Source organism: Nanorana parkeri, unplaced genomic scaffold (genome assembly GCF_000935625.1).
Source record: "Nanorana parkeri isolate BGI_ZX_2015 unplaced genomic scaffold, ASM93562v1 scaffold76, whole genome shotgun sequence".
In the NCBI taxonomy this organism is placed as follows: Eukaryota; Metazoa; Chordata; class Amphibia; order Anura; family Dicroglossidae; genus Nanorana; species Nanorana parkeri.
The window spans coordinates 2,588,892-2,608,202 of NW_017306344.1; the positions used below are offsets into that span (position 1 = coordinate 2,588,892).

General features: G+C 37.4%; 1 protein-coding gene across 1 annotated transcript in view; it reads right to left on the reverse strand.

Annotated features, from left to right (window-relative positions):
• CSMD2 (CUB and Sushi multiple domains 2) overlaps nt 1-19,311 on the reverse strand; it is a 323,219-nt gene that overhangs the window by 274,992 nt on the left and 28,916 nt on the right. Inside the window, exons 4-7 of the mRNA XM_018576748.1 lie at nt 18,749-18,826; nt 10,694-10,781; nt 8,492-8,616; nt 3,732-3,853 (exon numbers count right to left, since the gene is read on the reverse strand). Coding sequence (XP_018432250.1) covers nt 3,732-3,853; nt 8,492-8,616; nt 10,694-10,781; nt 18,749-18,826 — 413 coding nt within the window. The remainder of the gene's footprint in view (nt 1-3,731; nt 3,854-8,491; nt 8,617-10,693; nt 10,782-18,748; nt 18,827-19,311) is intronic.

Consider the following 19,311-nt stretch of genomic DNA (forward strand, 5'->3'; position numbering starts at 1 on the left):
TATATAGATATATATATATGTATAGTATATTAACACTAATAATTAAACTAACGAATAACTAACAAAAACTAATAATAATTAAAAAAATGTGTTCCTGTTCATAGTTTGTAAATGTGGGGTTGCTTTTATTTTATCCTTTAATATCACTGCTGATTAAAATCAATAGATTACATTTAGAGAACATGTGATCTAAGTTGGCCAGGTTAGGACCTGAAGAATAGCATTATTTTTACTATGGCAAGAGAAAAGTACTTTACAAATGTAATACAAGCAAGGTTTAAAATGTTCTAACTGGTCTTTTCCTTACATTTGTAGCCCTAATCGCAATATGCATTTCCTGACATCACATCAGCTCTGCCTATAGAATCCAGATGTAGGTGGTTTCTGGATCTGGGTCTGTTCAGCACCTCAGCATACTGAGGTTGGTTCGCTTACTTGCCAATCAAGAGACCGTGCCCATCCAGTCACCAGTCCCTTGCATAGAAACTCCCGTGACCCTGTCTACACCATACAGGCAACCAGAGGGGTATTAGATTTGTAGTATGGCTTGGTGCACCTGTGTGAACTGGAAGGCATTGAGGGCACCCAGCTGACCCTCCTGAATAGAAGTCAAAGAGAAGAGGAAGCTTTTTAGTCCTGTGATGATGTTACAGGACTAAAAAAGATGAACAATTGAACATGGAGCCATACAAGCTAAAATAAAAAAAAAGTCATCACTGTCTTGAATGGTAGCTCAGAGGGGTTTGCATTTTGTTTTACATGTGCATTAAAATTTTTTACCAAAATCTCTGCATTGTTTTACATATTCTGGGAAATGGTCTTTACATGGAGCTGCTTTGACGCACTGTACTGTATATAGTGAGAACAGCAACAAAAGTTAGTAAGGGTATGTGAGGTTAGAGGAAAGTTTCATGTACCATTCCTCTTTTCTTGATGTGAAAAGTGTAAATGGATTGTGAGAAAAGTAAAGCAGCAGTGCATGCTGGGTAAATTCTGGATAAATGACAAAACTCTACTTAAAAGCAGAAGTGCTTTAGCTTTGTTGGATTTATTCACATCTAACCATCATGATTTTAGGGCAAGCTGTGAAATGAAAGATATTACAGGATTTGAGGGACCGGTGAGGAATTAAGTTGGCCACACACTTTACAGTTTTCCTAAGATGCGATTGTTTGTTTTGAATACTTGTAATTCAAGCTTCATCCAATTATACTATACTTTATGCATGCCGAAAACTCTCAATATAAATAATTATTATGTAACACCAAACTACAAGTCAGTCGTTTAGATGAAGACCTTTTCGACCACATTCCACCACATCACCTTTTTTGAATGGCCCAGGGTCTCATTTCATAGTAATGTACAGAAAATGTGCACATTTAGTGTTCAGTTGATTCTGTTGATTCCGATTCTGAATTACTCCATTTGTATGGAAATCCTTTCTAACATAACTAGAAACCCACATATTGTTGTGGGTTAGACATATACAGAGTTGGTTAATGTGACATATAATACTTTATTGCAGTGTCTGTAAAATTTTCCTTATTAGCATTGCCAACATGTTCTCATCCACTACACTATAATTATGGATTCTAAGCACTATATCTTCAGGGTAAATATCAGACCAGGGTCAAAAACACATTGGTGGGCCTAGGATCATTCAGGCCAAGAACAGCTTAGAAGAAACTTGTCATGAGAGAAACTTGAAGGCTGCCATTTCTGAATCCTCCATGTAAAAATGTTAGCTACATGGCAGATTTAATAATTATTTTGCTTCACTTTGAGTAACTGACCCACAATTGATATGTAGATGAAGACATTTGACTTTCCTTTGTTGCACAACTGTTCTGGGTTAGTGCCTCAAAGTATTTTAGTTAGATGGATCAAAATACAGTCCTGTCAAATAGAATTTTAGAAGGAGGCATATGCTTAGTATAGAGTTGATTCTGCTGTAGTCCAGTGGTGGTCAACTTTTTAAATACAGAGGGCCTCATGTGCAGCCCCTGAACTGTCCAAAGAGCTACATATATGTACAGATACACAGATCCTTGGTACACAAAAACACAGACCTGTATCATTTTTTGACAACCCACCACAATGCACCAATGGTTCACATCTGTATGCGGTGGTACATAAAAAGATACTAGTGTACTGTATATGCACATTGCATAGTTATTCAATATGAGTGGCACTGCAATGCACTGCACTCAATTCTGTAGCAGCAATGCATGGTAAAATGCCCAATTTAATATGTTCTACTGCAACTCACTAATCTGAAAAGGCCCTATCACAGAAAGTAGTTTAAGGCCAGCTTTATACATATGTGTTGTGGCAATGTGCATTACTGCAATGCACAGATGAACAATTGGTTGTGTGGTGCCATTTATTTGGAATAGCACCCCGATGCACCTGTGTTGCAGGTGGGAATGGTTCCACAGATGACAGTGCAGCAAACTTCTTCACCAATTTTCTTACAACTAGTTACTTAGTATATGGGCCACTTCCACAGGCATACTCCACACTGACAGCCCAAAGACATTGAGTAAATAACATCCTTGTCAATGAGCAGGATGAGGAAATGACAGACGGGGTATGGGAATCCGCACATTAATAACACCCTACTAACAATAGCTTGATGATGAGACACCCCTGCTGGCCGCACACAAGCATACTGAGCCGCTGTTGTCAATCAGTGTAGTTTGTACAGGCAGTCGCTGGGGGCACTAGTAGAAAGGAGATAGTGGGGCAGCTTAAGAAGAATCAGCCAGATCAGGCAGAGCTACAATTTGGCTCTGCCAGTGCTTCAGAGGGAGGACCTGCACAGCCAGAGATGCATATGGCCCACAGGGAGGTAAAAGGAAATGCTTTTGTTCCCCTGACTCTAATTTCCTATGCCCCAAAACAAAAAAGAAAAAGCATACTAATTGGTGAAAAACCCAAAAGTCATGCTTTTCTGATCATCTTGTAGATCTTGTCACTTCTAATTTTCAGCCTCCTGACTTCCTTAATACCCTTATTCAAGGAACTAGCTGAAATTCTGCAGCAGTCAGAAGGTTTTCATGAAAATGGAAAGGATTTGATGTGTTTTTATCAACAGTCACAGTACAATTAGGAAGCATATGTTACTTACAGTAACAACCTAAATCAATAGGGGCTTCACAATCCAAAGACACTGCTTTTTATGATGAAGTGACACAGTCACAAAACACACTATTTCAGCCCTGTTCTTACCTCTTTCATCTTATTCCACACTCCTGGGTGTTTTCATATTTAACCTGCATATAGTGTCTTTTACCATTTTTTAGCAATATGGGACCCCAGACACTTTAAAACAAGTTGCACAGTGATAACTGAAAGTGGTCTTTAACGGTGCATGGGTGTCTCAAATACATTACATCACTACTGATTTTCCTTAAGCCCCCCTTTCCTAACACTGTTGTACACCTGTACTGTACTTTTTTCAAAGTACTGACCTTTTGGTTCCATTGCCATTTTCCTAAATAAATATATTTAAGGCTAAAGAGATAAAAGCACTCCAGTGACCAGAGCCCTCATCTTTTTAGACGAAAGACCAAGAACGGACAAGACTGTCAAAACATATTCATTCAAAAATGATCTTGCATTCTGCCTATACAACACATATGCAGTACAAAACAAGAAACATTTCAACAAGTAAATCTGGACATATGTGTGTGTGTGTGTGTGTTCACATCTGAATGTTTCCATTTTACCTTGGATGGATTGAGAGCAGTGATGATCCACACACAGTGTGCATTACTATCATACTGGACTGGATAGTTGGGGGAAGTGATGATCCCAGAAGGCCCACGAAGGTGAGCATCACACATTCTCGCTGCAGGTAAAACCAGAAAAATCATTAGATTATGTAAACAGTAATACAAATACACTAACTTAAAAGAGCCTAGATGGGCTGTCTGGAAACTTAACCACTTACAAAGCTACCCCACTTAATTCACAGTGATGTTGATTTGGAAAATCACTTAGCTAGAATTGCAGCATTGCTAAAAAGAATTACAGGTAATTTCAACTTACTGTATAGTATAGCTCAGCTTGTTTAACCACGTTTATCAGCCAGTACTTCTAATCTAAGATTATGCAGGTTCTAATTTGTTTGCATTTCAGACTTACACAAAGAGGTGCTTGGCCAAATGCAGCACCAGACTTAACAGCTGAACAGAAGTCATGGGCATACATTGGAAAGCATACAAGTCAGCATGACAAAACTACAGTGCATTCCTTTTGTTTCATTCATTCTAATATCCCTATAATACGTGCCAAATCAATCAATCCCCCCAAAAACTTGAAGGTTAGTGTACTCAAATCACTATTGTTTCCCTGCTTTCCAAGGTATCTGCATTAATTTAGACACATAAATCTATAGCAGAGCACACATGGTCAATGCCTTTGCCAAATCAGCTGTCACAGTTTTGTAGATGGGTCATCAGATGTTAGGTCAACATTTATCAGAGGATGAGTGTATCAGGCACACTAAGCAGCAAACTGAGACCCAAAGCTGGGTGTTATATTGTCTCACTTTACAGATGACTAACACTGATTATAGTCAGGCATACTGGTAAAATGCCCATTGTTACAATGGCAAGAGATCACATACATCTGGCACTAGAAAGGTTAAGCCAGGCTTCTATGTTCAGCTACTCTTCGAGGCTTCGATTGGGAGGGGAACATTTCATAAAAGCAGTTTATCTGGACAGACTCTGCTTCTCTCCTTTTACTGAAGACTGCTCAGTTTGTCTCCACCTCCCTTTTGCGTAGAGTGTGTTCAGGGTGGGTGTGTGGCTCTGAATATCAAGTGATGCTAGGACAGTGCTGCAGTGAAATGCGATGGCTCACTGAGGAATCTCACTGACAAGAATGAATGCTAATTAACGAGACCCTATGCCACCATTCTACAGGACATTGCTAGTGTGGCTTGTCAATGTCCATTCAAGGACATCAACGGGTTAATGTGTTTGTAGGTGACCTTGTGACAAACCATTATTAAGGGGAGGGGGAGGGCACCCATTCATTACTGTACAAAAGGCAGTGACAATTTGCCATTGGATTTACAAAACCTCTGCAATCCATCATGCCCCAGCCAGACATGTCTTGCTTTAATGTTTAATGCAATGTTAATGCTCCCTTATCACCACTCCCTCGCAAACATTTGGCGGATTGACATACGCATTGCTACACTTCTGTGACATGTACAGCAGGTTCCACAAGGGTATTCTTTGCCTTCACAGAGGGGGAAGTGGATGGTGCTGGTGCAATATGTCAAAAATTAATTATGTTCCAAAGTCAATATATTTCTGTACTGCCTTATCAACAGAATTATTCATCTCCACACAGCTCAAAATGATGTGACTGCAATTTAAAAGACTAAAGATTGGATCAGCGTCAGCTTCTCTTCAAATGTGAGGGGTATTACAATGATATCTAACAGTAAAGGGTTACTGTATAATGCTCTGAAATGACAGAATTCTGCTCAGCTACCATATTTTGAAATAGGGCACAATTATACAATTTCAAATGGCTTTGTTTATCAATAGAAGGTAATAGAAACAAAAATAAGCATTGATAAATGTTACTTTGCATATCCAAACATCTTGCACAGTATACTTGCATTCCAAGACTAACATCAATTTTTGTAGGCCTTTGACGAACCAGAATGAAAGTATGAGAAGTGATTAGTTATAACTCACGTTTGGTCTCAGCTAAAAAAGGAACAGCAAAGAACAATTTGTAATATTCAATGACAACAAGAAATTACCTTTTAACAGCCTTGCGTGGGAAGATTAATGAAAGGTGAGTTCTGATTGGTTGCCATGGGAAACTGTTTACCCTGCAAGTGTCCATATCTGTAATACTTTACAGTTTAATGGAATTACTTTTTAAGTCCAGAAAATACCAAAATGATGGTAATCAGTAGTGGCTTTCCTGCTCATATAACCACCAACACCTCTCTGTAGCATTGCTCTTTGTCAATGTGTCAGACCCTGTCATATTCTATATGCTCTACTGGTCACAGTTGGTGAACTGAGAAAAGTCAACAGGAATGTATACAATGTACATAATTCATTCACATACTGAGAAACAGCTAACAAAAAGACTAGCTTTAATATATGCGACTGACATTTTGCAAGGTATTTAAGCTTAGTAAATGGGTGAAATAATTGTGTGACATATAGGGGGTGATTTACTAACCTAAACACACGCACGCACTAGGTGCGTGTGATTTTTACACAGCAAAACGTATTTATCAACCAAAAAGTCTCTAAAAGCATATTTCCACTAATGCCATATATGGAAAAATCATGCACATGATGCATATATAATGCTGCTTCACAGTTTAGACAAAAATGGTTAGCTCATGCATTTACATTCCTGCATTCATCAACGCAAGCAACACAACATAGAGCTAATTTACACAAGATCACCTTGCAAATTCATGCAGGGCTTTGCACAACACACCTGCTGGGTGTGTACACACTACAAAGGTGTTTAGATTCCACCCATAGATCATGCTAGGAGGGAACACACTACAGAGGTGTATACATGTTCGTGGTGTGTTTATAAGGTTAGTAAATCAACCCCATAGTATCAAATGGCACAGGGCTAATAAGAGTGGCCTTTCATGTGAACCTGCAGATCCTCCTTAAACAATGGTTGCTAGCACAGCACTCTCTTGTGTTTATTAGAATATGAATGTGCTCCAAAGCCCAAATAGTATGAAATTACGCTGCTTTTCTGGGCTCTTGTAAAGTCAACCTTTTGCCTTTCCATTTTCTATTATTATAACGATATTAGGGCTGCAACAACTAATTGATTAAATCGCTAATAATTGATTATGAGAATAGTTGGCAACTATTCTCTTTATCGGTTAGTTGGTTGGAGGGAGGAGAGAGATTTTTATTGCAACCAATCGATTAGTTGAAAAAATAATAGGGCAACTAATTGATTATGGAAATAATCGTTAGCTGTAGCCCTAAATTATATTGACCCCTCCTCTATCCAAAATGAATCTTCCACTACCGTTTACATTTTGTAACTTATTATGCCTCTGTGAATACCCCCATGACGTATCTCTCCAGGCTTGCCTGGAGGCTGGAGCATCTCAAGAGGGAGCTAAGCCATAACTAATACAGTCATAATATATGAGAGTCTTGCCTACCCTCTCAGTGCTGCAGCCACCTCTCCTGGCTTTGTGTGCTTCTAAGAGACCACTGTTTACCCTTGGTTGTGGTTGTCAGGTTCCACTTATGCATGCAGTGATTGACAACCATGCCACTTCTACTCTTCTTTAAAAGAAAAAGGAAAGATGACTGTATTCAAAGCAGAGAAATGGTGGTCTCACAAGGCAGGTAGGACATTTTGGACCACTGCTAATTTATAGATTGCTTCAATTACCTTGGAATCCTATTTTTTGGTATCTGGTGTGATTTTGCATCGAAAAGGTTTCATTAATTAGGCAATAAAGTTATGCAAAGTGTAGTAAACAATAGCAACCTCAATCAGTTTCAGACCACTTAAGAGATTGTTTTGTTATGGGTTGCTATACTTTGCACATCATCATCATCTGTGCACTGACTTGCAAAATAAGCTCATGGATGTCAATTGGATAACTCTATCGTGCACTAAATTCAACTGATTTTCATGGTGACCACATATTTTGTTACAAACATTAATGTTCCTGAAAAAGGACAAGGGTGCGTGCCCTTAATTTATAGAATGCCCTTAGTGAATTGTGAATAGTCAAATGTGTTAACAAGATGTCATTACAAAGATCAGTCGAATGCAGTTCACAATAAGAAGCACTGCATGAAAAAGGCAAACGTGATGTAGCCTCATCAAGTGGGTGCACCCTTAACCTCATGACGATAAGGATATTAGGGTTAATAGCTGTATGTTTTACACAACATTTTACTCCATCTACTTTAGAAAAGAGAACAAAAAACTTTTTACACAATTAGCTATGCATTGTTACATGTACAGAGCTAAGCAGTGCTGGAAACGTAATAAGAACAATCTATCTTGCAGTACAATAGGAAGAGAATTTATGAAAAATGCTGTTCATCAAAGTGTAACAATCAAAACAAAAGGCTGACATGGTATCGGATTTAATAAAGTATTGTAGGAGCCTGTGTTCACTTCAAGCATCAAATCAGGAGCAAGAGTTTCCTTTATTTTATTTCCCTCGGACATCATTGGAGTTTAACGGTGCTACACTGCAGTTCACATTCAATTATACTTGAGTAAACCAGGCCTGCTGTCTCCTAGTTTTGCTGAAACAGTATTGTCCATTCTCCTGTCACCAGCAGAACTGAAATCTTTACAACATTTCAAATCAATGTATTGCTCTCACTGTCAAAGTCATTGGTATACTAAATAAGATAAATAACAAAGATGATTTTAATGGCTACCTTGGTAACATACATTGCTACAAAATGTTACTCTATTGTCTTAATATTACCTCTGCAGATAGGTCGATGGTCATTCCATGCTGCAAACATGTCGCTTACTTTCATGCAAGTAATGCTTTTGGAACCTTGTAGGTCATAACCATCATCACATAAAAACTGGATACTAGAGCCAAGTCTATCGAAGAATAACACAATTGTAAATGCATGGTGGAAGGAGGGATTAAACAAACACATACAGTGGACACACACACAGATACACACTCTAAGTTACCAAACATAGTTTGCCATTACTTGCATGACCTGGACAATCTATGCTGATCTGTATCCTGTTCAGAATGCATGTGTCTCAATGATACACTCTCTGTTTTGTTGAAAGCTTCACCCATTTTCAAGATTGTACAGGTCTTGTCATCTCATACACATGGACCAGTAGGGCTCTCACATGATGATGGATGAAATATAATGATTTAAACAAGAAATGCCTTTCCAACCAAATTTTTATTTATATTCCTACTAAGGAGCAGTGAAAATTTGTCATGATATATTCTCTTTCCAATTTCCTGAGAGTATTAGCTGCTACCACCTCTGATGGGAGGCTATTCTGTGGATTAAGCTCTGCATTTGCAAAATATAGATTTTCTGTTCAGCCTGATAACATTTCAGAAACCAATCTTCTATGCTGAAGAGATGTTTGATAAATATCGACTGCTCATGCTAGCTTTCTATAAAAACAGCATAATGTACAATATTGATATCCCGTATTTCCCAGAAGCTCCATGATTTATCGTATTATCACTGTCATTACAAATCTTCTAGATGTTTCTGTAGCCACAGAACTGACTATAGCATTGCTATGTATTTCATGCCCCATCTGTTGGTGGAATATGTTCATTTACACTGTAGTTTTGAATACAGGTTAAAGGTTAGAGGGTTAATACTTGCGTGTAGGACATAGAACCAGCACTGTATAATAAAATGACTATACAGGTTGCAAAAAGTCATCTTTTCCAAACATGAATCAATAGAGCTTTCTATGTGATTTTCCACCCATTATGAAATAATAAAAATACTGAACAGTAAAATAGCAAATGGGTAAGCTAAAATAGATGCGTGTATCGGCCAATAGAAGTCTCTAGCATTCTTTTACAGAAGTATATGCTGGACACAATAAATTCAATATTTATGCTCATAGACTGGCACAGTATTTCAGCAGAATGCAATGATTTATGAATACATAAGGAAACGAAGTGCAGAATAAAAATACACTGTTTCAATAAAACTAAATAACTGTGAAAAATCAATTATTTGTTTATACTTCTGGCAATATTAGTATAACAATAATTATGATAATACTGTGCATGCCTTTTTTGGCCATTAAAATAAAATAGCACAATGTCTACAATCTGTCACTGGTTAGGAAAAAAAAATCAAAAAAACAAGTGAAAACACACAAGGAAAAAGAAAATCTCCATTTTACATGTTACCCCCATACATTCATACTGTAGCCTTAACTGTATTCTTTGCTCATCTCATTATATAACTGTCACATGTGGCATTACAGTAAATAATAAAACTGGTTCAGCTGGGAATAAAGGCTGTAGTATAGATGGAATCCTAATAGGGACAGGCAAAAGCAGCTTCATAACAGTTCAAATGGGCTAAGCATCATGGATGCTGCGGTGATAATGAGCTAAGCTTCATGGATGCCGCAGTGAACCCTTAGTTGCAATGCCATATGAATTAGTGGGCCAACCATAACATCCATATCTTTGGCAATAGATTTTTTAGTAGAGAAAATTGAAAGACATTTGTTTCAACAAGCTATTTCCCTTGTTGAGGAAAAAAAATTACAAACTAAGTGCTTTTTATTAGACAGTAAAGAGAGCCACATTTGCTACTAGCAATTATTGTGCTTACCATTTTCTTCTACGCAAATCCCCAGAAATGTATAAAAGTACACACTTTCTTGCTCTCTTTACAGAATAACAACCAACATAATTAATATGCTTCCTTTACAAATTAATTTATCTGCACTCCTAACTGGAAGTCTGGAGAAACTGACCTGTTAGAGAAGCCTTATGATACAATACAATCACAAACATAGTTATTGTTATAACCAACAGAGTTGACAGGAAACCTTTAACTACTAGCCATTTTTCAAAAAAACCTAATTACAACCAAGTTAACGCATACATTTTAAACTGTACAAAGGAAACACGGGCAATAAGGAAGCATGAAAAGGGGCCTCTCACCTGAAGTCAGTACCTATTCTTTTTCCATGTTCCGGTGTTCCTGGGTCGGGACACAAGTGGTGTCCTTGGTAAACACCCACCTGAGTTACTAAAATGCAAAAAAGAGAGCATACACAGAGAGGAATCACTCCACACACAGCCAATTGGAAAAGTGACACTGCTGGATAATGTGCAAATACAGAAGTATACAAGAACTGCCACTTTAATACAGTTAGGAGTTTACATGTGTTGCTTACAAATAAGGCAACTGAATGAACATGATTTGCTCTCCAAACCAAAAATCCTTCCCTACATCCCGCCCTCCCCTTTCCTTGCCACATGCACACATTATACTAAAAAACAGATAACTGTTTAGCATAATTAAAAAGATCTTAGTGATTGGCACATATTGTAAATCACCCTTTCAGCTTATGATATACCAAAGTAGAGCAAAGGAGAGGTCTTGGTTTTTCACAGCTGGATGGGTGCATGTGCTCCTCACAGAGATGGGACACAGAAAGTATCAAAAATCATATCCTAAGAAAATGGGGCATTCTTCTGAGTCTTTGATTACATTTTGATTACGGAATCACTTGATATAGGGTTGTGGTGTAATTCCTGTAAGCGGTTAAGGGTGATCTTGTAAAAATGGCATGTACTCGTCATTAAAGAGTAAAGATTATTAGTTACCAGTTACTCTGCATACCCTTGGGCATCAACAGTCACACCCACACACACACATACAAACACCACCAGCACAGTGGGAGGTTACAGCATGTGGATATGCGTTCTGTATGTTTCCATTTTTTGGAAACATTACCGGGAATAATTCCTAACAGCTGCATGAATATGTGGTATGATCCACACTGCAAATGGGTTATAAGCAACAGGATTTACACTATAAACGTATCGCTTTCCTGAATTCTTCTGCTATCCTGAGTAATACTATGACTATCACAGGCTTGTTTTCCAGAACTGAAAAAAAAAAACTAAACCACTTAGTACTTGGTCATGGTGTATTTTTTCAAACACCCAATGAAAAGAAAGTATTCTCAGGACACATAAAGCCTGTGTTCAGGAACACCAGCCAGGATGTTGTTACATGCATCACAAGCACCAGATCATGTGTAGAAGATGACATTACATCTAGTATCTACTGCCCTCCCCAAGAAATCCTCAGTATATCATGACACTAATGAATTTGAACACCCTTGATTATATAGCGGCATCAATAAAACATAAAAACAATCATCCAAGGAAGACTTATGACAATTTCTCTTCCTTGCATGGTAATACCAAACTCTGAATGCATGCAGGAGACTGGATTGTCATTCACGAATTCACATACATATGTATGTGCTCTGTGCATATGCATGGTTATTACAGCATAAAAATAGGTGCAGAGAATATAATAAGGTAGACAATGTGCTTCTTAAAAAATAAGTTTTTTTATACAATAAAATTAGAAAGATATTATTTAGAAAATGTGATGAAAGACTACATAATCTTATTTGGTACATGAAAAGGAAAAGAAAAGGACAGCCAGTAAATATCAGCAAATGATATTAAGATAAAGGGAAGTGAATAAAGTGGAATGAGAGGACACCCAGCAGTGAGCAAATGGGGAAATAAATACCATGCGACGATCACAGAAAGTTCAGAAAAATGGGATTGAATCTATAGTAAGATAGGTGGACAAAATATAGAATGGTCTGGCCATGGAGAAAGTGAAACACTAAACAAAAAGGAATAGAGTGGTTAAAGATTTACAAAGGTCTTAACAAACCAAGTTACGGGTCCAAAAGAATCACAAACATGTACTGAGTTGAGATTAAAAAGAACTCTTCCTTAAAAACAGAGCAAAATGGAAGATGATTATGCATGCATGCATCAGTGGAACAGCACCAGGGTTTCTATTGCAGGGTAACCTAAGATAGAGTTTATTGGCTCCAGAGTCTAGTCTGTGATCCTAATGTACTTAATGATAACTCTTGGTACCTCATGGTTATTACAGTTGAAGCGTTTGACTGCACAAAAGGACATATATACAATATCTTTGAAATACCACACATATGTTTCTATATATCAGGGACCTACTTCTTTATATTTCAGCTATGTCCCCAACATACCTAGGCTGTGTATGAAAAAAAGTGCATATCATTTATTTTTATATTTACATAAATTATCTACAAAGAAGCCTCAAACCATACTTGAAATTGTATTATTTTTTTCTTCTTGCATATATAATATATGTAAAATGTGTTACTACATTTTTTTCCCGAGCATTAAAGTCCTAATACAAATTTAAACATGTTTAGTGTGGATATATTTATTATTTCTCTTAAAAGAAAAACAAATTAAACATTTTTTTAAAACTGTATTTTTCCTACTAAGGGTTTTGAGTTTGTTTCCAAAAACGTATCTATTGCCATCTCTATGGTGTTTTTAGTTAAATTGGATTATAGGGAACCCCAGGCAGATTATAGGGAAATGACAAATATAAAATAATAAAAAAAAAAAACATACATACATATACACAACGAGTCTAGAATAAAAATAAGTATTTGTAAGGCATCTTCAGACATATTGATTACACAACCTGAAAAAAAAAGAGTTCTAATGTCACCAGAGAGGCCTTATGTTCTGACATCATCCGGTACCATTAGGACCATAAGTATTTATTTTGTGGTTTTACTTACAGCTCAAAAGAATTTACAGAAAATAGAAAAATATATACCTGACATAGCTAAACATACTGGAGGTCAGCTGCATGGTCAACCAAACACAGAAGGGACTGGATGTTGCAGCTACTAAAGGATAAGAGTGGATTGAGAGTGTCACTGAGGTAATGTACGTGTATAAGGAAGCAACACTTATTACCTCAGGGAGTCAAAGCAAACAGAACTTAAGATCCAATTTACTGTTATCCTTTGACCTTGGTGGCTCCCAATCCTAGAATATAAATGACTGAGTGCCCTTTGACCTGTTGAAGTGTTGTTTATCAAATTCCAGGAAAAATCTACAGCAAAACATAAATGCTTCAATAAGAGGTCTAATCCTAGCTCTCAGAGGCCTTTTGTGACTGGCAAGAGAACAATTAGCCTTTGGGATATCTGACGCATTACAAGCACCAAAGTTAAACACAAGATAGAAACTGGGCAACAATGAAATAAAGGAACATGTATGGCAGGCTGTGTTCTACTGACTTTTATCACAGCTGTATGAACATATTTTTACTATTTTACTAGTCCATGGTAATCTACAGTAAATGAGATGAACCTTTTAAATATTCACCATATCTCTCTTAGGTTGCATGCTGAGTGCTGAATTTTGTTACTTTTTCAGCTCTTCTTTTAAACTAATCCAGTTCTCCCATCTTGGTACTCATTTTGCTGATGGTGCAGCACTCTAGAAGGCATGACTGTGCTGTGTATGCATCAGCACTGGTCTGAGTGTGTCACACTCTAGCATTTTTGGATGCTGCACAGAGGAAAAGCTTTGAATATTTTAAGGGATCAGGGCTGATTAAAGAGAAGACATACAAAGGTACTTGTTTGATAATATACCAATTCATGGAAAATTGTAAGCATTTGGTTTGGAAGGGAACCTGTCACAAAAAAAACCTGCATGATCTAATGTGGCACATGAGTAAGCATGTATAGTATAGCAATGTTCACCATAATAGTGGGGAGGTGGTGAACATTAACTGTGAGTCACTGGCCTTGAGCTAGTATATGGCACATGAACCTATAATTTGGGCATTCGTCAGAGCCTCATCATACAAGTGTCTTTCTTTATGGCAGAGTGCCTTTTAAAGAATTGTTGAATGGACCTATCCTTAAAAATCACCCAACCTCTATACAGTAGCTCACCTCCCCCCATATAGTATGCCAGTCTAAGAAGAGACTTACCTTGGACCCTGGTTTCTGGCCTGCTAGCTTAAGCCACAGTTACATCACTCTGCCTTCCCATGGGATTCTGGTAAAGCTGAAAACACCAAATCTTGCGAGAATGCATTCCTGCACACTGCAGGAGCACATTCTCATAATAATTTGAGATTCCCAGCTTTTCCAAAATCCTGGAAGAATGCTAAGTGACAATAACCTCACATGCTGTAAGCCAACATCCAAGGTACTTTGTAATGAAAGGTCTGTTTAATGACTAATAAAGCATAAGATTTTACACTATTTACAATTTTTTTACTACATTTCACAAAAACCCTGAAATGCTTTATTTGATGTCAGCCTTTCTGTGGAGGGAGTTTTCTTTTTTCTAGTTTCCTCCTAGATTAAGTAGAAGTTTACAGAAAATCTAGATTCTCTCCGCTGAAGTTAAATTGACACCCTATGGTAAATCATTCATAATGAGATTGTAATTTACTTGGAAAGTAGTGCTAACACAATCCAATACAATCCTGGTATTTTGAAAAACTATGTCAGAAGATTGATTGAAAATTTAATGTAAACATCTTATAAGTAACCAAAGGCCATGAAGCATAACTAAGCAAATAAGCTTGACTTAATCTTAGCCTATAAATGCTAGTCTAAACAGCATCAGCTTCAGTGAGCATTTATAAAGCATTTAAATACCTTTGATAAATGTATTTAACCCCTTAATGTGCCATTTGGCTCTTTAAATACCTAATACAGATCTTAAACAAGCTTTTTGCAAGCTTCAATAGTATTTAGCAAGCTTCTGTTCTGATGAAGGCTTGCTAAAGGTCAATAAAACCTACTGAAAGTTTACTTGAAGAGAACCTGTCAATCATTAACGCTTAAAAGTAAAGGTTTTGTTTTAAAACATACACCAAAAATGCTTTTAAAATTGTTAGCAAGGAAAGGTTCCTCTTTACTTTGCTACTAGGGGCCTGATTTCAGGACTAACACTTGCCATTTCTAAGTCCAAAGAAAGTGCCTAAGTGGTCAATAAACGCACTCTCATTGAAATGGGAGTAGATGGTGCATAGTCCTGAATTCAGGGAATCCAGGGCAAAAATTAATATGTGCAATAATTTTTGAGAGACACACCGAGGAGGCTCTCTGGCTACCAAGGGCAATAGCAAGCATATTGTGGTGTTTTGTCTTGGGCAGAAACATAGATTTAAATGTTTAAAATGGTTGACAGGTATAGGTTAGCATTTACCAAGCACTCTCATTAACAACTTGAATGGGTATTACGAGGTTGGAGGTCAAGGGTGCTTTATAAAAACCTGAGAGGAATATAGGAATTATTGCTGGCCTCCTTCTAAAATTGCAGGTTACTTGGTTGTCATGCCAATTTAATGGCTTCAATACTTTGTAAGTCATTGACCCGGAACAAGTATGCAGCAAATATATGCCAGTGTAAAGTCAGACCTCATGATCCCTATACATGTTCTGGGTCAGCATGACACCAGGCAATTAGCACTTTCAGAAGAAGAGGTTGGTGTTGGTGGCCCCCACATTTTGCTCAGTGCAGGTTTCCTTAGAATGTTACTGTTTAAATTTTCCCAAATACCCTTAAGGTAAGGTTCACAAGCGCAAACTAAACAGAGCCTGTAAGTTTAGGGCTTAAAAAAAATGGGCTGAGAAAATTGCAAGGGCACATTTAAAAAAAAAAAGAGAGAGTTAAACTGTTCATTTTTATTACAGTGCCTAAAATGTTGACCAAGTGCACATACATTTTTAATTAATGATGAACACACTCATTTGTAGGGTGAAGCAAACTACTGCAAGCAATCAGAAACTATCATTAAACTTTTTCTAATCTGCTAAACCTGAAACTAATTGGTTCCTATGAGCTACTGCACCCCATTCCACTTCATCCATGTAAGACATAATGTAAATCATTTGTTCCCACTTGCTCTCATCATAAACAACTTTAGTTTCTCATTAGTAACCAGAGGTTTTAATATTTTGGTCTTGTGTAATATAATGTGTTCAAAAAGATGATGACAATTCTGCTTTTTATAGTGTGTGGCAATTTACTGTGCTGCAACCTTTTAAAAGCAAAAGAAACACTGGCCTAAAATTCTAACATAACCTACATCTAAATAAGTAATACAGGGTAGCCAAACAGCATAGGCTTAATTACTGCATTAATTTATTTGCTATCAATCACTAAAGCTACATAGATGAGGGAAAAGGGGCAGCTTTGAGCATCTGAAAGATTGAAGGAAGAGAGAAGCTGAAAACATCCGTCAGGTGCTGCTGTGTTGCCAAGGCAACTAGTCCAGGGTACAGTGGCGTGTATTCACGGGGGTGAGCCTCTCTGGCATCTCTCTTCCATCCATCACTCAAAGGGTTAACCCTTAACTGGTCGGCTCCCAAACCATTCATTAGGAACAAGTGGTGCCTGTGAGGATAGCAACGCTCTGGGCAATTATTTGTATCTGGTAGGAAAAATCACGCAACGGATGTGGCCTCTTTTAAGCAAGAAGAAAGCCTTAAATCTTTTCCCTACAGTGCAAGCATTGTTAAACCTGTGGCTTCCAGACATTATCCAGGCTTATGCACTCCTATATATATGTTTCACCAAAGCTGTACTATAATTATCAGAGAGAGTTTTCTAGGAAACAGGAGACATGATTCATTTATCTGTGTGCACATGTGGTTTAAACTGTCATTTAAAAATCACAGTGCAGTAACCTACAGCAACTAATTGAAACAATTCTCACTCATCAGTTGGAATTGTTGTTATGGGTTACTGCACTTTAAGCATCATCACTGCACTTTGAAATTATTGATTGAATATTTTGGGCAAATGATAGAAACATAAAGAAGAGAGTGAATCAGCCCACATTGCTTGTAGCAAGCATAGCGCAGCTGTCACTCCTTTCATGCGGGTTAATCCTATAAACGATTGCTATAGGTAACACCTTCACTACATTGCCTTGGATTCTTTCTAATAAGCAGAGGCTGATTAGGTCTCACATGGGAACATTGTCTAATGTGAACAAGATTCACTCCATTTGTGCTGTGCTTCTTTAAGCTGGTATGTCTTCTTGCTCTTCTGTTTCCAAACTGCAAACTTTTAAGCTGTCTGCACTAAGCATTTCAACCACGACTGGAGCAAATGGAAAATCTGAGGGATTTTCTGTTGACCTTTCCCAAGATAAGACATGTGAATAATGTGCAGTGTCCTTTACACAGGGATATTGCTGATTTTATTCCAGCCAACAATATCCTTTCTGCTGCCCAGGATAGAAATTATTAGCAGGTGCGCTAGAACAACCAAAAAGCTTGTGTAAACAAGATATAAATGGAACTAAAACACCATGCATCTGCAGGTACAATATGAGAAAGTTTCTTAAAACCATTATTTACATGTTGTCTATTGAACTACAAGCATAACATGTGTCTGTTTATCTACATATCTGTCAAATGTACTTAATAAAGAAGTGAGAAGAGCGGTGATGATATGCAAAGTGCAGTAAGCCAGAGCAACCAACTAGATTTCACTGAACTGATTGTAGTAATTTGAAAGTTTATTGGCTGCTTTAGGAAGCTGCACATCATTGCTCTTGTTCATTGTCTTTCTGACTACAGCTATATGTAAACTTTTTAAAACATTGTTAGGTAAAAGGCAGAATGTTAAATTCAGTCACATTTATAAAGATCTGTGTAAACCAATGTTTACAGCTGCAGTATAAATTAAATAATTTAGTATAGTATTCCTCTACTTCTAGTAAATGGCAAAACAATCCATGCTGGGTGCTCTCAAAAATGCCTTATATCATTTGGACCTCACATATTGAGCTCCAGTTCCTTAACATATATATCCACAAATACGGTACAAAATGTGGATATTACTTTTTGTAGCTTCGAGTAACACTGGCATTATAACCTTTACTTAAAATATTTCTATTCAACATCTGTGTTCCTCTCTGGTCTGGCATGCTGTGTTATGGGGAATACAGAGTTCTATTAGTTTTTGGTTCTGGGAAAACAAGGATGTTTTAAAGCATCCCCCACCCACCCTCAGTTAGGTGCCTATGAGCAGTGAAAGGAGAGCCATTAAACCACTGTTGAGTATGCAGGATGTATGGTCGGATAATGGCAATGCATGAAGGTGTATTAATTGGTTTTAAACACTTACACACTGAAGTCTTCTGGTTGCTGTCCTTGTTGGGCAGAAGCTTGACTCCTCTGGATTTCATCTCCATTTGCTTTTTCACTGGAAGGAGTTTGACAATGTAAGTGTTAGGTTTAATGCATAAAATAAAGCACAGGTCAGAACACATTTATATGTGCAGGTTTGGCATATAAAAATTATTTTCACTCCACATTCCTGACAGTCATAGTCCACAATCCTGAAACCTCAAATGTGAAATAAGTTGTCCCAGTGAAGCTCATTATGAAGTGAGAGAACAGTGCAACGAGGTATACAACCTCCAATGTACAACTGCAATAATAAATAATAATACATGCGGAGGGACCTTTACATTGTGCATTTGCTGTAATAACCTTTCTCCACATGTGCTAGATGCTAACTGGAAATAATGATCAATTAAGAGAAGACAGCTAAATTAAACAATGCATACAATAGCTTTTAGACTGTTATATTTATAGGTTGTTAATTTACGTATGGGTATGGGATTACTTGTCCAGAAACCTATATCATAAAAATAACTATATTGTTGCTGTTCTGTAAAAATGTTA